The 25,453-nt window shown below is 45.4% G+C and overlaps 1 protein-coding gene across 6 annotated transcripts in view; it reads left to right on the forward strand.

The window, feature by feature from the left end:
* Positions 1-720: 720 nt before the first annotated feature.
* AFAP1L2 (actin filament associated protein 1 like 2) overlaps positions 721-25,453 on the forward strand; it is a 122,899-nt gene continuing 98,166 nt past the window's right edge. For 3 of the 6 annotated variants that reach the window (XM_065552462.1, XM_042855285.2, XM_065552460.1), the window contains exon 1: positions 896-1,076. In XM_065552462.1, the coding sequence (XP_065408534.1) occupies positions 1,061-1,076 (16 nt within the window). In that variant the 5' untranslated portion in view covers positions 896-1,060. Of the gene's footprint in view, positions 1,077-25,453 lie in introns of all 6 variants that reach the window. The other 3 variants (XM_008166321.4, XM_042855286.2, XM_065552463.1) reach the window with 3 other exon arrangements.

Raw genomic sequence — 25,453 nt, forward strand, 5'->3', positions numbered from 1 at the left:
TTTTTAAGCTGACTGTGTTAGAGGACTTATCACTAAGAGCAGAAAGATGAAGCAATTAAAAGAATAAAATTTAAAAAAACCCCCACAGATATCTACCTATCTCATAGAGCTGGAAGGGACCCTGAACGGTCATAAAGTCTAGCCCCCTGCCTTCACTAGCAGGACCAAGTACTGATTTTGCCCCAGAACCCTAAGTAGCTCCCTTAAGGACTGAACTCACAATCCTGGGGTTAGCAGGCCAATACTCAAACCACTGAGCTATCCCTTCCCTACTGGTAAAGCAGGGGCATTTTTTTTTTTTTAAGTCAGCTGTAGCACAAGTACACCAACTTGGAACATCTCTCCACGTCCCTGCAGGAGGTTCCCTCAGCTCTGGGCTCCAACTGCCCTATGTGGAACCGCCCACAGAAATAAAACGGTTTGGTCCTTCATCTGGGCACCACATTTCAGCAACAGTCATTAGCTGCTTCTCTTGCTCTGGCGGAGGAACTGTTCATAAGACTTGAAGCTTGCTGTTTTCCAAGCCCTGATTTCCCCCCCACCCCTTTGACAATAATGGAAAAGGAACCATCTATTGTCCTGGGTTTGTTGTTTGTTTTTAAAGGGAGCTCAGTTTTGCTTAGCTCTGTTCCCACCACGGGTGCTGTAACGTGGGGGCTGTAGTAGCAGCCGTGGTGGGAACAGATCTAAGCAAAACTGAGCTCCCTTTAAAAACAAACCAGTCGGGGACTGGCTACCTAGAAGTTCTGACACGCAGCCCCTTTTAGACACTCGCCTGCTGGAGTTGCAGTCAGCTTTGCAACTAGCTACTTGAGCACCAGTGGGTACAGCTGCTGTATGTGACCTCACAGGGAGGAGCTTTCAGAGAGGGGAGCGAGAGAAACTGACTGGAGCCAGAATCAGAGGCTGAGAAGTGTCTTTAGGACAGAGAAATACATAACTGGATTGGTGGGAAAGCGATCGTCTTCTCGTGGGGGAATCAGCGGGCACCTGGGAGGCTGAAATAACCGAGCCCCTGCAAAAAAACCCGAGCCCTTGTCTGGATCTGCCTACAAACCAGATGGAAAAATTTAAAGGTAAGCTAGGAATGGTGCTGATTATTCCTGGGTGATAGTGCCGGGTCGGGCTAGCGCGTGGGTGGGAGCGGAGAGGTTTTGTGGGGGAAACACGCCTGCCCAGGGATCTCTTCCCCCCCTTCGTGGGTTTAAAGCGGCTTGGGGAGCCGATCCCAGTTTTCTTTCCATTTCTGGGAGCCGCCTTCCCAGCATGTATCATTGGCGGCTGATGGGTTTCCGCTGGGGACTCTGCTTGCTGGAGTAGATGGATGCTCGGCTGGGGGCTGGGATTCGGCTTGAAATTCCAGCTCGAGCTTCTCCACTGAACAACTCGCCCCAGCAGCGGCGTGTCTTTGGGTTGATTTGATTTTGGTGTGTCCCCCCCGCGCCGGCAGTTTCAGGATCCTCGGGAAAAAGGGGGGGGCAGGGCTAGACACCCTGCTGTGTATTGCCGTGGGCACGTTTTCAGAACGGGCTCAGTTTGGGGGTGTCCCCCACGGGCTCCGCCGCTTGGCTCTGTTGGCTGCTCGCCCTGAGAGCCGCGGGGGCTTTCCTGGGGTGGCCGATGATTAACAGGGAGCGAGGGAAATTCAGGGATCGGGCAAAACTCAAGCCCAAAAAACCAGCCCGGGGCTGGAGGAAGCGCGAGGGAGACGGAGTTCCCCTGGCCGGGCCGGTCGGTTTCAGGTGGGCTCCTTGTTGCTTTGAGAGCAGTGGGGCGGCGTCCAGCCGAAATGGAAACAGCGGCAAGTGCAGACAGGCGCAGCCCCGGTCAATAGAATAGGGGATCTGAGCCGATTTCCTGCTTCCAAGCCAAATCCTCCCTCCGCGCCCCTGCAAGAGGTTGCTGCTGCCGGGACGGGGAGGTGAAGCCCATTGTAGCCCTGGGCAAGCTCTGCTCTGTTTCGGAAGAGAGGCGGGTCGGGTTGAAGCCGGTGTTTCAATAGAAGGGTGGTCGCTGGTCCAGGGAAGCCAATGGAAAGACGCCGGTTGATTTGGGTGGGTGGGTGTGTTACAATCAGTCTGACTAATCCAGTGCAGCTCTGGCTGAAGAAATGCACAGCCCGGGACTCGCTCAGGAGCACAGACCTGTACAAAGGGAACTTGGCCCTAGAAAGCGAACCCCGTGGATGTGCTCAAATTCCCAGCCCTGGCGAAGCTGACCTGCTTCCTTTTGAAAGGTTTCAGAGTAGCAGCCGTGTTAGTCTGTATCCGCAAAAAGAAGAACAGGAGGACTTGTGGCACCTTAGAGACTAACAAATTTATTAGAGCATAAGCTTTCGTGGACTACAGCCCACTTCTTCGGATGCATATAGAATGGAACATATATTGAGGAGATATATATACACACATACAGAGAGCATAAACAGGTGGGAGTTGTCTTACCACCTCTGAGAGGCCAATTAATTAAGAGAAAAAAAACTTTTGAAATGATAATCAAGCTAGCCTAGTACAGACAGACAGTTAGATAACAAGTGTGAGAATACTAACAAGGGGAGACAGATTCAATGTCTGTAATGGCTCAGCCATTCCCAGTCCTTATTCAAACCGGAGTTGATTGTGTCTAGTTTGCATATCAATTCTAGCTCAGCAGTTTCTCGTTGGAGTCTGTTTTTGAAGTTTTTCTGTTGTAATATAGCCACCCGCAGGTCTGTCACTGAATGACCAGACAGGTTAAAGTGTTCTCCCACTGGTTTTTGAGTATTTTGATTCCTGATGTCAGATTTGTGTCCATTAATTCTTTTGCGTAGAGAAAAGAATTAATGGACGCAAATCTGACATCAGGAATCAAAATACTCAAAAACCAGTGGGAGAACACTTTAACCTGTCTGGTCATTCAGTGACAGACCTGCGGGTGGCTATATTACAACAGAAAAACTTCAAAAACAGACTCCAACGAGAAACTGCTGAGCTAGAATTGATATGCAAACTAGACACAATCAACTCCGGTTTGAATAAGGACTGGGAATGGCTGAGCCATTACAGACATTGAATCTGTCTCCCCTTGTTAGTATTCTCACACTTGTTATCTAACTGTCTGTCTGTACTAGGCTAGCTTGATTATCACTTCAAAAGATTTTTTTCTCTTAATTAATTGGCCTCTCAGAGGTGGTAAGACAACTCCCACCTGTTTATGCTCTCTGTATGTGTGTATATATATCTCCTCAATATATGTTCCATTCTATATGCATCCGAAGAAGTGGGCTGTAGTCCACGAAAGCTTATGCTCTAATAAATTTGTTAGTCTCTAAGGTGCCACAAGTCCTCCTGTTCTTCTTTCTGCTTCCTTTTGCTTCTGCAGCGGAAAGAACTCCCCCCCCCCCCCCGCGCCTTTCCCTCTCTCCCCCCCCGCCTTTCCCTCTCCCGTGCGCGTGGGGCATTCAGAGCACCCCCCCGCGCGTGGCGTTATTTCAGAAGGACGAGCTGCTGGAGGGGAAGTGGCAGCTGGTCTCCAAATAGGTGTTTTGTTCTGCTGTTGAGCGGAGTGGGTGGCTTTTATAATGAGCGCGCTGGGTTGCTGAGGCAGTGGGCTGTACCGCGTGGAGCCAGAATCCGCTCTGCTTTGTTGGTGTAAATGCACCGAGGTCACTAGGGCTTGATGCCGGTGTAGCTCACTTTGAGGAGAACAGACGTGCGCCTGAGACGGAGGCCACAACGGAGGAAAGAAAGGGCAGGACAGTCTAGCCCACAAGGATGTCTCCTCCAAGATTACACCTGTCACGTCTGTGGGAAAAGCTGCAGGGCCCAAATGGGGCTCCTCAGACACTGAAAAACCAATGAACCCCCTGGGCTGACATCGTCCAGGGATAGCTGAAGAGAGCAAAGATAAACATCAACCTGGCCCTTGGGGGGCCTGTTTTTAAATTCTTTGCAGGCTGCACACACCTGCTGACTGTCCCTATTTAGGAAAGGACAATCACAGGGCAAGACCCTCAGCTGGTGTAAATCAGCCTGCACCTACACCAGTTTATGCCCGCTAAGGCGCTTCCTGTGCGGACAGAGCCCTGGAGGGTAGACACAGTCTACTGCCAGAAGGGGCCTGTCCGTGCAGGAACGCCACCTCCCTGAACAACATTGGCTACATTGGTTGAAAGCCCCTTTCCAGCAGTATAGCTGCACCCACACTTGAGAGTAATCCTAGCATAGCTGTGCCAGTCTGGTGTGTGGAAAAAGCCATATCCCTGAATGACACAACTATGCCAGGATAAATGTAGACCAAGCGTCGGGCAAAACATAACTTGGTCAACTTCAACCACTCTCTTCTGGCCAAGAAAACAGGGAGGATGCCCTAAACTAGTGGGCACTTAGGGTCTGATCCTGCTCCCATACAAGACTCCCATCTCTGGAAGGAGGAGCTGATCTGTTCTCTGTAAGGAAAACCTATAAATGCTTGCGCTGCAGAACAGAAGTAGCAGTTGCTCTAGTCACTGGGCCCCCTCAGGATGTTTTAGTGATTTAAGAGGGAATTTTGTGCTCAACCAACAAGTTCCGGCCTGACTTTTGATTTAATTGATGCTTGTTAGTGTTGGGACCACCCGGGGGGGGGCAAATGGGGCAATTTGCCCCAGGCCCCACAGGGGCCCCCAGCCCTGCCTCCACCTCCCCCATCCCCCAGCGCCTCAGCACGCCGCGTCAGGAGCGGCCCTGGAGAGCGCTGCAGCGGCGTGGCCTGAACTCCTCCCACTGACTCAGAGCCGTGTGGTAAGAGGGTGGGGCTGCGAGCTCCAGTCCCGCCAGAATCACGCCGCTGCAGCGCTGTCCAGGGGCCAGGGCAGCTCCTGGACGCGGTGCGTTGAGGCCCCAAGAGAGGGGAGAGGCGACGGTAACCCAGGAGCGACCCTGGACAGCGCTGCTGGGGGGCGGTCAGGGGACGGGGAACGGGGGGGTTGGATCATGGGCGTTCCAGGGGTCTGTCAGGATTCAGCGGGGAGTGGATAGGGGTCGGGGCAGACAGGGGAGGTTGGTGGGGGCAGGGCCGACTCTAGGATTTTTGCTGCCCCAAGCAGAAACAATTTTGGCCACACCCCCCCCCCCCGTTTTTTTCTTACCCCACCTCCAGCCCCTCTTCAGCTCCGCCCCTTCCCCAAATCCCCAGCCCTGCCTCCTCCCCCCAGGCTCTCAAGCCTAGGAGGGAGGGGGAGAAGCGGCATGCGCGCCGCGGCCACTCGGAGTCTCCCCCTCCCTCCCAGGTTTGAGAGCCTGGGAGGGAGGGGGAGCAGCAGCACGTGAACGGCAGCAGCGGAGGTGAGCTAGGGCAGCCGGGGCACATTTTTAGGGGTGGCATTCTGGCGCCGGCCATGCCGCCCCTAAAAATGTGCCGCCCCAAGCACCAGCTTGTTTTGCTGGTGCCTAGAGCCGGCCCTGGGTGGGGTCCCGGGGTGGTGGTTGGGGGGGCAGTGAGGGGACAAGGAGCAGGTGGGTCAGGGATTCTGAGGGGTCCAGTTCGGGGGGGGCAGGAAGTAGGTGGGGGTCAGATAGGGGGCAGGGCCAGGCTGTTTGGGGAGGCACAGCCTTCCCTACCCTAAAGCTCATTCAGCAGTTTGAGGCTTGCAGATGGCTATTTAACACAATGAACCAAACTGATATCTTTTCCCTTAGGGCTACCATCCCTTTCACTTCTCAAATTCCAAACTATAGTCTACATTTAATTTCAGTGCCATAGGGAGATTCATGTCAGGGGAGGGTAGCTTCATTTAAAATTAGCCACTTTAGATTAGCAGTGATAGAGCCAAGAGAGCCATGGGGGAGGGATCACATGAGAAGAGCAATGTCATACACCACCTACCTCCTTCCCAACTCTACCAAGGGAGACTCCTTTCCCCTGCATTCACCGAGGCTCCAGAGGGGTTAATTCAGTGATTCTCAAACTTTTGTACTGGTGACCCCTTTCACATAGCAAACCTCTAAGTGCGACCCTCCCTTATAAATTAAAAACACTTTTTAATATATTTAACACTATTATAAATGCTGGAGGCAAAGCGGGGTTTGAGGAGGAGGCTGACAGCTCACTATCCCCAGTAATAACCTTGTGACCCCCTGAGGGGTTCCGACCCCCAGTTTGAGAACCCCTGGGTTAATTTAATTTTAGCACCCTGTGTCCATTCACATGCATGTGCTATTTTGAGCATTTCAGTTTTCACAACAGAGGCTCATCCCAGATTCTGGAACAAGCTCAAATGCTCAGTTCGTGGACTATGTACATAGTCTATACTAAAGACAACCCCCCAGTAACCATCTCCAATTTGTGAGGGATCCCATGGAGCCAGTCTCTAGGAAACAGATAAATTCCTGGAGGTTAAGTCCATTAATGGCTATTAGCCAGGATGGGTAAGGAATGGTGTCCCTAGCCTCTGTTTGTCAGAGGGTGGAGATGGATGGCAGGAGAGAGATCACTTGATCATTACCTGTTAGGTTCACTCCCTCTGGGGCACTTGGCATTGGTCACTGTTGGTAGACAGGATACTGGGCTGGATGGACCTTTGGTCTGATCAAATATGGCCATTCTTATGTTCTAATCTAAATGAATCCAAACTTATGGAGACAGATATGAGTCAAGGAAGCCAGCAGAGTATCAGAAATCTGGAAAAATCTCTGACTGGATAGGCTCAGGCGTTTGGTCACAAGCTGAGGTGGTTCAAAAGTTTTGGATTTTTTTTAAGCAGAATTTTTTTATTGTTTCTTTAAACAATCAAACACCGCAAGCAGCAAATATTTGGCCACACACTTCTGAAACCCCAAATCATGTTCAGGTTTTGGCAGTCTAATTTCAGCTTTTCAATTAAAAAAAAACAACAAATTTTGAAGGAAAGCAGACATTGTCCGTGATTTTTTCTGCTTTTTAAAAACCTCTAGTTTTCGATCCAAAAAAAGTTTTGACGGAAAATATTTGTCCAACCCTTTTAATGAGCTTTAGTGCCTTTTAGCACTAGCTGATGCTGAGAACCAGTGATACCTTGTAAAGGTGACCTGAAAAGAAGTTTTCTCGAAACTGGGTTTGTGCCGAGATGTGGAAGGTTTTTAAATGTTTATTTTTCCCAGGGCTGCCCGGGGGGGGGGGGGGGGGGGAGGAGGGGAAGTGGGGCAATTTGCCCCTCAGCGACAGGGGCCCCCATGAGAATATAGTATTGCAACTTTTTTTTTATGGAAGGGGCCCCCAAAATTGCTTTGCCCCAGGCCTCCTGAATCCTCTGGGCGGCCCTGAAGTTAGTGTGACATCCACAAGATTTTATTAGAACGGAAGTAGCTGCACCAAAGCTGTGGTGATTATGCCCATTTTAAATGAGGTTTAACCGACCTGGTGTAACGCACATACCTCCTGGTTGTGGTGTTCTGACCCATCTAGCAGCACCGAGACCACTTAGAGGGTACGTCTATACTACCCGCAGGATCGGCGGGTAGTGTTCCATGTATTGGGGATTGATTTATCACGTCTTGTCTAGATGCGATAAATCGATCCCTGAATCGACACCTGTACTCCACCTCGACAGGAGGAGTAAGCGGAGTATCTGGGACTCGCCGCTGTCAGGACTAAGATGCTTTGACTTCAGCTCTGGAGCTTAGTGCATCAGCCAAAAACCAACTGGCTGTTAGCTAAGGCTGTAGAGCAAACTCATTTTCTCTCTCTGGCCTGGGCTACACCAGTGGGGGGATTCAAACTAAGCTAGGCAATTGGGGGGGAGAAGGTGCTTGCCAGGGACAGAAGAAATGTATGTGGGTGGAGGATGAGCTACTTCCACTAGTGCTTTGGCAATGTATTGGCATTGACAAGATATATATATTTTTTTATAAAACCTAACGAACCCGTATAACTCGAACCAAAGCCTGATTTCTAGTCAGATCTTTCAGAGAAGGACAGGTGGGGCTCCCCTTGTTCTTGGCTGTTTGGGTTGGAAGAAGTCGGCAAACTGCATTTCTTTTCACCTGAAGATCTCCAAGCATTTTGCAGACATCAAGTAGGTCTCGCAACACTCCTGCAGGCTAGATGTGTTGTACTGTGCCCAGTTAAGCTATATCTACACTAGCAGGAAAGGCGGTATTTTAACATGTTAACATCTGAGTGTAGATAAGGGTTTACCCTGACCAGCTAACGCATGTTAAACCAACAGCTTGTCTTGTCTAGTGAAGACAAGGCCTTAAAGCTATGAGCAGACATAATCAAAGCACAGAAAGGTTAAGTTATGTGCCCAGGGTTAAATAGCAAGGCAGAGCTGGGAATAAAACTGAAGAGGTCTGACTCTTACATATCTAGACTAGAGTTTTTGGCCCTTCACTAACTCAAGTTCATTGGCAATCATTTTGAGTTAACGAATATGATTATAAATGCAAGTCTACAGGCTCCACAAGTGGTGGTGCTGTAATCTAGAACTCAGTTTAGGATAATGTTTGCAGTTGTTAGTTAACTTGATCTAATTGGCAATCTCTGAACTAGAGTTAAAATGGGACAACATGTTATACTCTAGTCAAACCCTACATCCTCTCCTGTAACAGCTAGCGTACTGCCTCATTTAACATCTGTTAAAAAAAATATAGATGACAAATGACTGTCCTCCATGTAACATCCCTGTCCTGTTATGAAAATCACCGTGTGGGTGTTTGTGGAGGGAGCAGAGGATGCCACTGCTGGGAGTAGGCTGGAGCACCTCATTTACTCAGTGGGGATCCAAAAGAAGAAACTCGTTTTGATTGTTGTGACTGGCTTCCAAAACCACAACCCAACTCAATAATAGATCCACAGTAGCCACCCTCAAGCCAAATCCCATCCTACGCACAATCACCCAAGCCAGATTATTACCGCTGTCTCTCTTCTAGTATAGATGCATCTCTAGCCTCAACAGAGGACCTGAGGATCCTCGAGTTTGCTGCTTGTGGATGAGTGTCCCTGTATTCTAGATCGGGAGTAGCCGTTTTAGTTTGTATCCCAAGGCTGGCTCCAGGCACCAGCCCAGCAAGCAGGTGCTTGGGGCGGCCAATGGAGAGGGGCGGCATGTCCGGCTCTTTGGCAATTCGGCGGCGGGTCCCTTGGTCCCTCTCAGAGCGAAGGACTAGCCGCCGAATTGCCGCCGAAGACTGAAGTGGCTGCAGTAGAGCTGATCGTGACTTTTTTTTTTTTTTTGCTGCTTGGGGCGGCAAAAACCCTGGAGCGGGCCCTGCTGTATCCACAAAAACAACATGGAGTCCAGTGCCACCTTAAAGACTAACAGATTTATTTGGGCATAAGCTTTCGTGGGTATAGATTCCGAGGCCAGAGGGACTGTTGTGATAATCTAGTCTGACCGTTTGTTATAAACTCCCCAAAATAATTCCTTTGAGCAGATCTTTTAGAAAAACATCCAGTCTTGATTTTAAAAATTTCCAGTGACGGAGAATCCACCATGACCCTTGGTAAACTGTTCTAATGGTTAATTACCCTCACTGTTAAAGATGTATGCTTTGTTTCGTGTTCTGAATTAGTCTAGCTTCAACTTCCAGCCATTGGATCGTGTTATACCTTCTCTACTAGATTGAAGATGTGATGGGTTTGGTCACAGAGGCCCCCTTGGGACAGTCACCTGATGTGCTGAGATTACCACTGAGCCCGTTTTCCCTGCCAACTTGGGACTCCAGAATCCTGCCTTGTTGAACCAGAGATGGTAGTCTGCTGCAACACAGATCCAGGTCTGGTCCACACCCCCAAAGCTGCAGACTTTAACCAAAAACTGCTCAGCAGATCACCTATCTCCAGCACCCAGACACCCAACTCCCAATAGTATCCAAACCCCAAATAAATCCATTTTACTCTGTATAAAGCTTATACAGGGTAAATTCATAAATTGTCCACCCTCTATAACACTGATAGAGAGAGATGCACAGCTGTTTGCTCCCCCTGCTCCCAAAAATCCCTACCGTGTTATAGGTGAAACCTGTTAAATTGGGGCAGGGCTCCGGCTGCGGGGCACCCCAGGCCCTTTAAATCGCCACCCGAGCCCCGCTGCTGGAGCCCCAGGGCAGTAGCGGCAGGGCTCTGGGGGTGATATAAAGGGCCCGGGGCTCCCCGCAGTAGCCAGAGCCCCGGGCCCTTTAAAGCACCGCCCAAGCCCTGCTGCTGGAACCCCGGGGTTACCGCACTATATGCGAACCTGTGTTATATCGGGTCGCGTTATACTGGGGTAGAGGTGTAATAACAGACAGAACAAAGTAAGTTACCAAGCAAAATAAAACAAAACATGCAAGTCTAAGCCTAATACATTAAGAAACTGAATATAGGTAAATCTCACCCTAAGAGATGTTCCAATAAGCTTCTTTCACAGACTACACTCCTTCCTAGTCTGGGCCCAATCTGTTCCCCTGGTACAGACCTTGTTAGTTCCATCTCAGGTGGTAACTCAGGGATTTCTCAGGACTGGCAGCCCCCTTTGTTCTGTTCCAGCCCCTTTTATAGCTTTGGCACAAGGCGGGAATCCTTTGTCTCTCTGGGACCCCACCCCTCCTTCTAAATGGAAAAGCACCAGGTTTAAGATGGATTCCAGTTCAGGTGACGTGATCACATGTCACTGTAAGATTTCATTACCCACTGGCTGGCACACACATATACAGGAAGGCTTACAATTAAACAGAGCCATTTGCAACCAATTGTCCTAGTTAATGGGAGCCAAACCACCATTAATGGCCCACACTTTGCATAATTAAAATAGGACCTCAGAGTTATATTTCATATTCCTAGTTTCAGATACAAGAATGATACATTCATAAAAATAGGATGAACACACTCAGTAGATTATAAGATTTGTAATGATACCTTACAAGAGACCTTTTGCATAAAGTATATTCCAGTTACATTATATTTCCACTCATAGACATATTTCCATAAAACATTATGGAGTGCAATGTCACAGAACACCCCATTATTAAATATTTGTTCTCCATGTTGCTACTTATAGATTGTGATCAAGTTAATCTTTAAGCATCTGTTTGTTAAGATAACTAGATTGAGCTCTTTTCATCTACCACTATAAGGCAGGTTTTCTAATCCTTTAATCATTCTCGGAGCTCTGCAGATATAGGCTTCATTGAAGAAAATCAGGGAAATTTTTGGCATCAGCCACAATTGAATTTGACGAGTCATATATAGTTTTGTACATGCCTTGAACTGTTAGGCATGTGAACATTCCCTTATCCTCTCCACAGTGTGCAATGAGCATTGGGGGTTTGCTCCACACGCTAGCAGCCAGAAAAATGGGCTTGGTGGTGAGACACTGCGTGCGCAGACTGTAATGTACTTTGGAATGAAATGGGCTGCATAAATGGGTTTTATTATTACAACACCCTTCCCTCCACCCCTTCCTGCCTCCTCCTCCCCACCAGCATGGTACCACTGAACAACTTAACAAAGGGAAACAGCTCACAAGGCAACAAGCCAGCACTCCAAAATTGCCCCTTGTAAAATACCTGTAAAACGATGTGGGACCCACCCTTGCTTTATGTTGCAGTGTCTATTTCTTTGTCATGCTGCAGCTTGGCAATGGGAATGCTTCCTCCCCTCCCCAAATACACACACCTTTGCCCCCTGCCCTCTTCCCCTCCCTCCCCCTTGTCCTTACACAACAGGATTTGTTTGCATTGATTCCCAGCTGGGGAAGAGAGAGAGTGTTTGAATGAGCTTATTGTTTTGGAGTTTTCACTGAGTCTTTTCACTGAAGACCACAGCCCTGGAACATATTAAGTGGATATGCAAAAATGCCCATGGTATTCTTCTGGAATGTTTGAGGTTTGTAGTGCTCTTTGCAGCAATGAACTGGGCACAAGTGGGTAATTACAGTAATGAGGCCAGGTCTACACTAGGAACTCTTAGCTGGTATAGCTGTATGGGTATACTATCCCGGCAAAACCCTCCTAGTCTGGACGCAGCTTGTGCAGGCACAACTGAGGTATAACTGTGTCTATGCTGCTGGCTTTTATGTTGGTCAGGGTGTAAATGTTGTAGTGTAGACTCAGCATAAGTCACATAGACTTGGTAACGACCCCCAAGGTTTTGTGGATTCCACACAGGGATATATTTGACTTTTCAAATGTAAATGCTAGAAATAAACACACTCCAAACATTTCCAACTTTGGATCTGGGGCTAAACGTTTGACCCACTTTATAATATGGTACTGTACAGCTGGAAATGGAGTCAGTAAAATGTCCATCTAAAATACTTATGTGGCCTCCATATAGGTAGTGTCTGCGTGCCTCAATCTTTAATGTATTTATTTATTTGTTCTTGCAACATTCCTGTGAGAATGGGAAGTGCTGTTATTCAGATAGGGAACTGAGGTACAGAGAAGCTAAGTGAGGTGTCCAAGGTCATAAAGGAAGTTTGTAGCATATCAGGGACTTCAATCCAGGTCTCCCAAGTCCTAGGCTCGTGCTATAAACTCCTGCCTGAAGGGGATCTTTTCTCTGTGAAATATAATTATGCCCTGGCCTTCCCTTCAGAAATATTACAACCATTCAAATAACCTGTTCTATGCTCTTCAAAATGACTGAAGCCCATTTTGGATTAAAGGAAACCATGACAATAAAATCTATCCCAAAGTGACAGCAGTTGAAGTGCTCACAGTAGTGGGAAGAAGAAGAAGGAGGGAATGGCAGGGCCCTGTGAGGGAGAGGAGTGGGCTGAGGGGTCCGTGTATGTGCACATGCTTCTCATTAAATCCCACAGAGGAGAGTGGTGTTTGCCCCAGCCAGCCAAAGCTTTAATAAAACAAAGACCCCCCTGGGGGACTTCCTGATACTCCGGTGGGCCAGGCCGACCTTGCTTGTGGCATGCTGCAAAGCTCATCTGTGGGGGCCACCACTGTATTGCCAGCCCCAAGCGTTCAACAGTCATGAGCCAGGCTCCTCCCAAAAATCACAAGACTGGCCAGAAACTAACTTTTTTTTTTGTTTAAATGAAAGCTGAGAGTCTCTCACAATCACAGGGCTCCAGGAGCTGGAGCTTTAACAAAACACCAAAGAGTGTGCAATAAAACTTGCACCAGCTAATGAAGCTGGAATGAGCGGGGGAGTGAATGTGGTCAGGGGGTGGCTATTGCAGTCAATGTGGATTCTGTCCATGTGCCTTGTGGATTTTACATTTTGCCTTGTACATTTAAATCGCTGTAAGAGCCCTGAGTGAAGGTGAGGTGTTCAGAAGGCTAAATAAATAATTCCCCTGTGAATGCGTTTAGAGGTGGCCATTTCATTGGGCCAGGAAGAGAGTGGGGATTTCTGGACACTGAGTTATGTTTACACTGCAGTTAAAAACCCACAGGTGGCCCGTGCCAGCTGGCGTGGACTCACAGGGCTCCGGCTAAAGGGCTGTTTAATTGTGCTGTAGATGTCTGGGCTCAGGCTGGAACCTGGGCTTTAGGACCCTGTGAGGTGCGAGGGACCCAGACCCAAATGTCTATACCACAATTAAACAGACTCTTAGTACTATCCCCTTAGCCTGAATCAGCACGGGTGAACCACAGATGTCTAATTGCAGTGTAGACATATGATGGGAGGAGGGTATGGTGAGGAGCCATTCTGATCCACTTTCCCCCTATTGTAAATCATCCACCCCACTCCCTGTCATCTTCCTGGTCCTGAGGAGGTTTGCTTCCCTCTACGGCTGATTCCTGACCTCCCACTTGGATTAGGAGCTAACCTCGGCGAGCTGAGTCATGGTGGGAGCATAGACCACAGCAGAGAAGCGTGAAGGAGCCAGGTGACTGGGGCAGGCAGGGGTGTGAGGATTTCTACTTGCTCCTGGGGTGGGGTGGCAAATTGAGAGGCTGTCCGGGTCCAAAGGAGATGGAAGACCCTAGTTTAAATGAGGATAGAGAAGGGAAGGAGGGGAAAGAAGTGGACTAGAGACCTACTCCTCAGTGAGGATCACCAAGGATGCTTATGCCTTCCCTTGGAGAGCTAAATTGTTAATCTTCTCCCTCCCTCTGAAGGCCCGTGTCATATCTGGAGTCTTCCCAGCAAAGCTGGATGATATGGGAATCTTGTCAGAGCTGTTAGCCATTCAGGGCCTGCTCTGGGAGCGGGCCAGGGAGATGTTATCTGTGCTGAGCATACTGGACCAGATTCTTAGATACAGTCTTGCCAACACAAGTGTTCAAAAATCAGGAGTCAGGACCCTCAAAATTGTGAGTTTGGCTTAAAAATGAGATTTTAAAAAAATCTGGGGTTCTTTTTCTTTGTCTTCTGGTTTCTGAGGCTTTATGTTATACATCAGACACGGTTTCAAACTTTTTTTTCTCTGCAATCATGAAGTTGATAGAAACATTTTTTAATGACCGCTGAGAGTCACCTGACTCCTGGAGCTGTGGCTTAAAAGACCAAACATCATGAGATTTGCAATAAATTCATCAGAGTTGGCAGCCCTGGCAATGATCTGACTGCATTAGGCCACTCAGGTAGCATAAAGGGGTCAGATACTGGCCAGCTGAGAATTCCACCAGTGGAGACGCTACTGGTTTGTGAAGTCAGCTGCTCTTCCACCTGTCCCAGCATGGGGAGTATGCCAGGGAAGGGAATATGGAGGAGGAAGGGCTTCCCTAGGCTTTGGTGATGCTCCATGATCACTTGGTGGAGCTCAGCTTCAGCTGGGACTCTGTACCGCTGTTTCTGCAGCAGCCGCAGCTCAAAGAGTGGATGACTGCGACTGAAAGTAATTGAAGCTGGATGTCTTCAGAAACAAATGGTAATGCTAATGATTGGCATTGTTTAGTAAATGTGGTGGGTGAGCCAAAAATCAGTGAGAACAGCTGTTACTAAAGGAAAGGCAAGCATGGGTAATTGCAGCTGGCAAGGAGAGCCTGACTTTCTGCCTGTTATACTGCAGACTAGAACGTGGTGAAACAGTTGAGCTGTGGAAATATAGACCCTATTGCGTATCAGCAGCTGGGGATATGTTTGAAATCATACAGGGGAAAGCATGAGAAAATGGCAATTGTTTGGTCTAAAGTTCCAAATATGAAGGGTAACTTTCACTTAAATACTTTTTTCCCACTGACCTATTGCCTTCTTCGTAGGCAAAATTCCATGGAAAGCACATCTGATGTTTTGGTGTATGGCAACATTATTTCCAGACAGAGCTGTTTATAACTGAAGACAAATATCCTAGTAGTATGGGGTCACTGTGACTCCCACATAACATACATATTGTGCCATTTGTGATTTAAGAAAAGCCGATATCTTTTTTTCTCAATTGGAACAGTCTGCTGTTTATGGGTGCTTTCTTCCCACCCCGTTGTGTTGATGTTTTTGGATATGCATAGCATGATTCTTATCAATGAAGGGAAATATCTCCAAGTCTTGTTGGCAATTCAGCCTGTGAGTTTCTTATCACAGTTTATAAGGGATTCCAAAATTTCCCCAAAGGTTATAGGGAGACTTTGGTGCTACAAAAGAAGTCAGTGTGAACCCCCAAAATGAAGATGATATAGGGTCAAATTTTCAAAAGCCCTTAAGTGATTTAGAAGCCTAAGTCTCATTTTCAGGTGGCAAGTGATTTAGAAGCCTAATTCACTTGAAAATGAGACTTAGGCTTCTAAATCACTTAAGGGCTTTTGAAAATTTGACCCTATATCATCTTCATTTTGGGGGTTCACACTGACTTCTTTTGTAGCATCAAAGTCTCCCTATAACCTTTGGGGAAATTTTGGAATCCCTAAGTCTCATTTTCAAGTGAATTAGGCTTCTAAATCACTTGCCACCTGAAAATGAGACTTAGGCTTCTAAATCACTTAAGGGCTGTTGAAAATTTCATCCATAATATATCAGCAGAAACTGGTCCACTTTTAACTAGAGAGGAGTCTGATCAGGAAAATTCTCAAAGAGGTTTTTCCATTGCTGTGGGAACTCCACCTCCCTGAGCTACAGTAGTTAGGTTGACTGAAGCATTTTACGTGGAGGGTTAGGTGGGCAGTTTTTCACACCCCTGAGTGCCATAGTTACATGTGTCTAACTTTTAAGTGTAGACCTGGCCATACTTAGAAAATGGAGAGCAGGCTTTGGCGTTGGTGGTAAAAAATTAGCGTAATGGGGCCCCCATCCTTCCGATCCTGCTTTCACACAGGTAACTAACTCAGGTGTGCATGGAAAGTACATGAGCAGACTTCTCTGTCCTGATACATGCATATATCCAAGAACATATGTCTGAGCTAAATTCACCCCACATATCTTTTTATTATCGAGTGTGAAAACCATTAAGACTCAGGAGGAAACAGTTGGCTGACAGAGATCCTGACCTTTGTTCTGCAAGCTTATGCCATGTCACTGGTAGATTTAAACTGTATGTTTCTCTACAACTTGGAGTTTTCTTGCATGAAGAATTTCATCACATCAGCTGCAGCTCTGCAACATTCCAGCAACTCATTTGTTTCATTTATTATTGGACAAACCACTGAACATGGCTGACCCGTCTAGTTGGCTTCCGTGCCAGACAACTCAAACTTCCAACATTACCATTCCTATTGTGAATGATCTGTGCACTGCATGTACTCAGTGTAAATATAATCAGAAGCCACTTGGTATCCACAGGCAGTTTGTGCATAGCAGCATGTGCACAATTTGCAACTGCAACTCATTGCAGCCATAAAATTGTAAATACACAAATGGAAGCTGCTTTTAAAAACCAGTGACGATATCTGCATCACTACATAAAGCAGACATAGGGTCAGATGTCAATGGAGCTTCACTGATTTATGCTGGCTAAGGATATGGATATATGTATCCAAATCTTGTTGCAATCTTAACTTTGGAGTCACGACTAATGTCTCCATAATTTCACTTTCCATAGAGCAGATTAAGGAACATTTGCATCTCATAAAAAGGTATATAGGTCTGAGGCCCAGTAGTTTTACCAACATAGAATCACAGGACTGGAAGGGATCATGAGAGTTCATCTAGTCCAGTCCCTTGCATTGATGGCAGGACTAAGTATTATCTAGACCATTCCTGACAGGTGTTTGTCTAACCTGCTCTTAAAAATATCCAATAATGGAGATTTCACAATCTCCCAGTGTTTACCCACCCTGACAGTTAGGAAGTTTTTCCTAATCTCCAACCTAAATGTCCCTTGCTGCAATTTAAGCCCACTGCTTCTTGTCCTCTCCTCAGAGGTTAAGAACAATTTTCCTCCATCCTCCTTGTAACAACCTTTTATGTACATGAAAACTGTTATCATGTTCCCCCAGACTAAACAAACCCAATTTTTTTTCAAACTTCCCTTATATGTCATGTTTTCTAGACCTTTCATCATTTTTCTTGCTCTTCTCTAGACTTTCTGCAATTTATCCATATCTTTCCTGAAATGTGGCACCCAGAACTGGACACAATACTCTAGTTGAGGCCTAATCAGCGCAGAGTAGAGCGGAAGAATTACTTCTTGTGTCTTGCTTACAAAACTCCTGCTAATACATCCCAGAATGATGTTTGCTTTTGTTTGCAACAGCATTATATTGTTGACTCATTTGGCTTGTGATCTACTATGACCCCCAGATCCCTTTCCATGTCATTTCTTCCTAGGCAGTCATTTCCCATTTTGTATGTGTGCAACTTCCTAAGTGGAGTACTTTGCATTTGTCCTTATTGAATTTCATCCTATTTACTTCAGACCATTTCTCCAGTTTGTCCAGATCATTTTGAATTTTAATCCTATCCTCCAAAGCACTTGCAACCCCTCCCAGCTTGGTATCGTCCGCAAACCTTATAAGTGTACTTTCTATGCCATTATCTAAATCATTGATGAAGATATTGAACAGAACCAGAACCAGACCCAGAGTTGATCCCTGCAGGACCCCACTCGTTATGCCCTTCCAGCATGACTGTGAACCACTGATAACTACTCTCTGGGAACGATTTTCCAACCAGTTTTGAACCCACCTTATAGTAGCTCCATTTAGGTTGTATTTCCCCAGTTTGTATATGAGAGGGTCATGCGAGACAGTATCAAAAGCCTTACTAAAGTCAAGACATACCACATCTATCGCTTTCTCCCCCTGCCCCCCATCCACAAGGCTTGTTACCCTGTCAAAGAAAGCTATTAGGTTAGTTTGACATTTTTTCTTGACAAACCCATGTTGGCTGTTACTTACCACCTTATTATCTTCTTCTAGGTGTCTGCAAATGGATTGCTTAATTATTTGCTCCATTATCTTTCTGGGTAAAGAAGTTAAGTTGACTGGTCTGTAGTTCTCCAGGTTGTCTTATTCCCCTTTTTATAGATTGGCACTATATTTGTCCTTTTTCCATTCTTTTTGAATCTCTCCCATCTTCCATGACTTTTCTAAGATAATTGCTAATGGCTCAGATATCTCTTCAGTCAGCTCCTTGAGTATTCTAGGATATATTTCATCAGGCCCTCGTGACTTGACTTCTAACTTGTCTAAATAAATTTTAACTTGTTCTTTCCCTGTTTTAACTTCTGATTTTTACCTCATTTTCACTAGCATTCAGATATCCAATCACTACTAAACTTTTTGGTGAAAACCCAAAACAAAAACATCATTTACCACTTCTGCTATTTTCACATTTTCTGTTGTTGTTTCCCTCCCCCGCCCCCTCTTATTGAGTAATGGGCCTATCCTCTCTTTGTTTTTTCTCTTACTTCTAATGTATTTGTAGAATGTTTTCTTGTTACCCTATGACACTGAGCCAGCGAGGTCTAAGCAACCAACAGGCTACATGACCTGAAATCAACCTTTAGGAACATATTAGAAAAGTATATAAATAATTACTCCTGGGGGAATTCTGCACCAAAAAAATTAAATTCTGCACCAAAACAATTAACATTTTTGTGCACATTATTTTAAAATTCTGCAAATTTTATTTGTCAAAATAACACTACATGATCACACCAGTTTCAATTATTTGTGGTAGTTTTATTTCAAAATACCTGTCAGCAAGTATGTCTGTAACAATACAAACACACACAAAATTTCCTCCCAGAAATAGAGAGTTACAGAAACCCCTACGACAACCCAGTTCCTGTTTCTCTGCCCCCCAGAGCCCAGCCAGGGGGCCAGACAAATGCACTCCCCCAAAGCCCAGCCACAAGGGGCCCCCCCAGCCCAGATACCTGCACCCCCTCCCTCCCATGGGGGCCCCTGGCCCAGATACACCCTCCTAGAGCCCAGCCCCCTCCCCCTTTGCCCAGATACCCACATCCCCTCTCCACCAAAGCCCAGCCATGGGGCCCCGCAGCCCACATGCTGGATCCCAGGCTTGTGTGGAGTTTCCTGCACACCGCTGTCTCCTTCCCTCAGGGTGTGCAGGGAACTGCAGCTGTTGGAATCCTCTAGCTTCCTCCTCCTCCTCCCCCCCAGCAATGTCTTCTATGTGCGAGCTGGGCTCTGCCAGGTCTAGTGGCCCCCAGTGGTGGCCAGTAGCATTGCAGCCAATGTCTGTGGGGGAAAGGAAATTCTGTGTGCACAACATTAATTTCTGCAAAATTCTGCGTTGCGCAGAGCTCCCCCAGGAGTAATAAATGATAAACAGGAACATTTCTTGTAGATAGTTATCAAAGCTATGTAAGTGGACTAAAACCTTTGAAATGTAAACCTATATTGTTGGAGATCTAGAAGTAAAGACTAATTGTATTTATCTGTTTACACCTATATATTGTTAGATATTAACAGTGTAACCAGATTAGCCTGTAGATGCTAAATTTCTGTTCCTGTTATTCTATTGATGCAGAGATCAAAAGGGAATATTTGCATTTAGATGAAACTTGGATGTAATAATATCACTGTCTGTATTTCTCTTTGAAGTTTGTAGTAAACTGTCTATGAACTGCTAGAGTGGTTAATTATCTTATGCCAGTGCATGCAGCTAGTTACCACTGTGTGCCTAGGAAATAGGAGGTTTACTTCAAAGCAACAATGTATATTACCTATTCTTCATCCAAGGAATGCCTGTTGTGTTATCTTCTGTCAAGCGGCTATCGTAGCCTGCCAGAGATCTATAAAAGAACTCCTAGGGCCTGATGCTTACCATCTCAGATCTGCTTGAACTTGGTCAGGGGAAGATTAAGTTGCAAGACTGAGGTCTCCAGCTCCATTCTGGATTACCCTGCAATTTCTCATGGAAGAATTTAAACAGACTCTGCACAGAGAGTGCCTATTGGACTATAACCTATGGAATTGATTCTGGAAGAACTTTTGACAACTCAGCGACTCACCATCTCTGCTATGAAGCTGACCTAAGAACTTTATTCATATCTGTATGTATAATCTTCAGCCATAGTACTCACTTTCTTTTCTTTTATAACAAATCTTAGATTAGTTCATAAGAATTGGCTGTAAGCATGTAGTTGGATAAATCTGAAATAATCATTGACTTGGTGGGTAATGTGTCCAATCTCTTGTGACTGATGGAACTCTATATATGGTGAATAAGATTTTAAGTAATCCTTACCATATTGGATTTGGCTGTCTGGGTGGGAGCCCAGGACTGGATTGCTTTAGGGGAGCTGTGTTTTTGGCTTCTGGGTAACTAGGAAGGGGTTGTAGAAGCTGTTTTTGTTGCTGAATCTAAGTATTAAAATAAACAACCAGTTTTGGGAATCATCTGCCCCATTTTTTGCAGTTTGCCCTGATTGAGCAATCTCAGTGAAGCCCCTCCAGCAACCACGGTCACATACCCTTTATGCCCTAGCCAGTTTAATCTTGTTTTGTGCCTAGGCTTTTCTAATTTTGTCCCTACATACTTGTGTTATTTGTTTATACTCCTCCTTTGTAATTTGTCTTAGTTTCCACTTTTTGTAGGACTTTTTTTTTTTTTTTTTTTGAGTTTCAGATCTTTGAAGATCTCCTGGTTAAACCAGTGTGGTCTCTTGCCATACATTTCCTATGCAGTGGGATAATTTGCTCTTGTGCCCTTAATAATGTCTGCCAAGTCTCTTGAACTGTTCCCCCCCCCCCCTTAGACTTGCTTCCCATGGGATCTTACCTACCAACTCCCCAAGTGTGCTGAAGTCTGCCTTCTTGAAATCCATTATCTTTATTGTGCTGTTTTTCCCTCCTACCATTCCTTAGAATACAAACTCTACCATTTCATGATCACTTTCACCCAAGCTTCCTTCCCCTTTCAAATTTTCAACTGTGTATTCCTGTTGCTTTTATTGTCATTCTCCTTAAAAACTAGAGGCATTGGTGTTGCCTTACGGCAAATCCCATCAGCCCTAGAGGACAGATTACAATGTAACACTCCATAGCTGTTACGGGATAGTTCTGTTCTGGCAGCCAATGAACAATGATAAAGCCATGCATAGGAAGAAGACTATGAAGAAGAATTGGATTCCAGGGCTTTGGGTAACAGGCAGTAGCACATTGTACCTCTGTAGATTTTACTTTGCTGCTCATGGTTGAGGTAAATCCCAGAAGGGGGTGTGTGGAATAGACGTTGACTAGCTACATCAGTGCAAAAGCTACATGTGCCTGGTCTTCACTGGGATTTCATTTGACATAGCTGTCTCCAATTAAAAATACAACTATTTTTTTGCAGTGGCGACCTAGTCTGTGTTGATCATAACTTCTTGCACTTTCCGTATATGTAACATCCTTGCTTTCCTAACACCATAACGCAACTAAGATTCTCACTCAGCCTCTTGTTTATATGACTGGATATATTTGCACCTCCACTTGAATTTCCCTGCTTTAGTCATTTGGTTCATTCAATTTCATGTGTTGCTTATTTACCTCCCTTGTTTTAAACCCCTGGCAGCTTTATTCTCCTGCAGCTGGTAATCTTGTGATCGCTGTTCAGTCCAGTTCACACGATAACCTAATGGTGCACCCAGGTATCTTTCACTTGGTGAAGGCCATGCTAGTGGAATACTGTATAGACACTAACTGATTCAGACCCTGTCATAATTGTAATAACCTTTGGGAGCTGGGCTTGGATTCTGTTTGCCTCCATATGGTATAAAGCATTGGATTCTGCGGCCTTGTCGGTATTAATAAAGTTGCACCAGTTTAACAAACTAGATACATTTTTAAATCAATTTAAGGTGGTGCAAACCACTGATATAGATGTGCAACTCGCTGGTCAGTAGGTGGTACAAGTTCCTCCTCTGTGCTCAATCCAAGGAGGTGTCAAAGTTAGAATCAGGACTCACAATTTTGTCAAGACCACTCTGTTTATTAGCACAGCGCTCTGCTAATACAATCAGATAATGTGAGCCCCCATGCAAGATTCAAACAGTCTTATTTATACAGATAAAAAGGTGCAAACTAAACAAAAGGACAGAGAGAGCAAAATTGTAAAATATGCATGGAGCACAATATGCATATCCTGCTTCCTTGTTAACTCTTATCGATCTAAGACTAATGCTTCACCAATTGCCCTTAAGTGGCAAGTTAAGCAGTTAATGTCTGCTTTCCTGCACACCTGGCTTGCAGCATTTCTAATTTCTACTTAAAGGTACATACAGCATTCTTTAATTCCTTCTATTTCTTTAGTATAATTCATTTCACTTTCACAGAGGACATGAGGCGGTTACAGAGCCCAGTGTCAGAGCCTGGGTCAAGCTAGAGAGACTCTCTTTTAGAATTGCAGGACCTGGTTCTCCCTTTCAGCACTGGAGGTCCCTGGGTCAGTGACCGGTATGGACCAAAATTGTGGCCATCATGGAGGTATTTACCCCTGCTTATGTTTACTCCACTTAAATCAGTAACCTGTAGATGAAGCTAAACAGATTTAAGCGGGACTTCAACTGGCTTAAGTGCCTCTACATTGGGATTTGCCCAAGATCAATTTAAAAATTGCTCTAGTTTTCAAATCCTTAGTTAAACTGTTGTAGTCTAACTAGTATAGACGAGTTGTCTTTCTAGAAATGGGAGTGAGAGTTAGGGAAAGAAAATAAAATGAAAATTCTACTGCAGAATTGTAAAGTTTGAATTCTCTTATGTGGCCAAGACCAAAAACAGATACTTCATAAACTCAGGAATCCAAGAACTCCAGCAACCCAATAACTGAATGATTTCTTTTTAACTCACTAGATATCGTCTACTAAAACTGCCATTGGTCCTTTAGCCTGTCAGTGCCCTTCCAGTGCTCAGTATAACAAGCCTGGGGCATCTCAAGGATAACGATAATTTCTGGGACAAAAGCAAAAATGGAACCCAGGTGTCCTGACTGCTAGTCATGTGCTTTGACTATATTCTAGAGCACTTCCTTTCATGAGTGCAGCTTGTTAGTAGATTCTTGGGTGGCACACGCAAGCAACATTTTATGTTGGTTCACATTTGAATTTATTTATTTGGGATTGTGGAATTGAATTGCTGTGGTTATTTAGATAAAGAATGGCTAATTCAACCTTCCTGCTATACTTTTGATTTAAACAATGCCATTTCCCCAGATTATTTATTTATTGCCAATACCATGTTGGCTCTTATGATTGTCTTGCACAAAGCTGCAAGAACAAATACTGCAGGAATTGCATGCTGTGTTGTCAAACAAAAGCACTTGCAGAGTGTTCAGGCACCAGGGAATTTTAATTAATCATCAGAGTGGGACATGAGGATCACTTATAGGATATCTGGTTAGTGTTGTAAATAGTTCTCACAGCTCTATACAGGTGATGAAGTGAAGTTGTTATCCACATATCTGGGACAGGTTTGTTTGTGCAGCCGTTGTCTATCTCCAAAGTCAATTTCACTATAGAAAACGATACACACCATGGCTATTGTATTCTACTTCTAGCATGCTGAGACCTAGTTCAGTTATTTGGACTGTCTTTGTTAATAAGATTTAAATTCCGGAAGGTGCTCTTGGGCTGTATAACGTTATCTTCTCAGTAGGAAAATCTCAGACCAGGTCTTCAGCCAACCAAAAAATCTTTGCAGTTGAATTTCATTCCCATGGTGGACTAAGTTTTTGTTGGAAACGCTCTGTTTTCAGCATATGTTCTTGTTTTTCCCCACAAACATAACTGTCTCATTGGCCCTAATTTAAAGGAAACACAAAAGGCCAAATTCATTCACGGTGTCACTCCAGCAAAGTCAATGGAGTGACTCTGGGGATCAGTTTGGTCCAAAGATCTTATGCTGGGTTTACCGAGAGGTTACCAGTTTTATTACTATGTTACTTAACCGTGTTCCTTGCCTTTGACAAGTCCCAAAATCAAATTTTAACCTAGCAAAATCTGTTCCTATTACAGGAGTAATGCAGAGTTGGCAAATCATTAGCAAAATATAAGCACTAATATTCCAGGGCTTTAGTATAATTAACATGACTAACACTTGTTCTAGAAATAATTAGGACTATTAATCGGCAAGAATGAAGCACATTGCAGCCACATACTCTGTTCTATTATTGTTGGTTGGCATTCCAGTACTAACTAGAGGCCCTGACCAAGCTTGAGACCCCATTGTGCTAGGCACTCTGCAAACACACGAGAACTTACAATGTAAGTAGACAAGACAGACAAAGGGTGGGAGGCACAGAGAGATGAAGTAATTGCCCAAGGTGACACCACACCTAGGTCTCCTGACTGCCAATCTAATGCCCCTACCCATTAGCATGCTGTTTCCCGTCATCCTAATTATGACCTACTAGGTGTTGTATCACTGCTCAGTTATATCTCACCTTGGCAAGTAAACAGACTCCATTTAGTCTTATGGAATCAACTTCAGATGTATAGAGGAAAGCAGCCCTTAACGTCCAGTTGTGCGGGATGCTGACTTCCATTCCATCCCTCTATGTGAGCACACTTCATCTATAGAAAGACTGCAGCCTGGATTCAGAACTATAATGAACATTCATTAATTAACAAAGGCACTGCCATATTTGGTTCAGAAGTGGCGTAAGTGTAGTTTCTAGAATGAATGTGCCCCATGCACTTCTGCGATTTGGCCTTACTCTCCCTTCACCTTTACCAAGCTCCAAGGAGAAGCATTGACCCCTTCTGGGGCAAAGTTTGGGTGCCCCTGTCCTAGACTGAATCATGCGGTAGAATTACTTTCAGAAGCAATTTAGACTAAGATATTAATTTAAAATCCATAGTGGAAGAAATTACTAGGGAGCTAAATTGTGAGTATTCCTCACTTAATGAGTAGTGAAGACGTACCCAAAGTCTCTCTTTCACAGACTGGATGCCTTCGTAGTCTGGGCACAGTCCTTTCCCCTGGTACAGCCCTTGTTCCAGCTCAGGTGGTAGCTAGGGGATTTCTCATGATAGCTCCTCACTTTGTTCTGTTCCACCCATTTATATATCTTTTGCGTAAGGCGGGATTCCTTTGTCCCTCTGGGTTCCCAGCCCCCCCTTCTCAATGGAAAAGCACTAGGTTAAAGATGGATTCCAGTTCAGGTGACATGATCACATGTCACTGTAAGACTTCATTACCCACTTGCCAGCACACATGTATACAGGAAGACTTACAGGTAAAACACAGCCATCTGC

This window comes from Chrysemys picta, chromosome 7, assembly GCF_011386835.1.
Source record: "Chrysemys picta bellii isolate R12L10 chromosome 7, ASM1138683v2, whole genome shotgun sequence".
In the NCBI taxonomy this organism is placed as follows: Eukaryota; Metazoa; Chordata; order Testudines; family Emydidae; genus Chrysemys; species Chrysemys picta.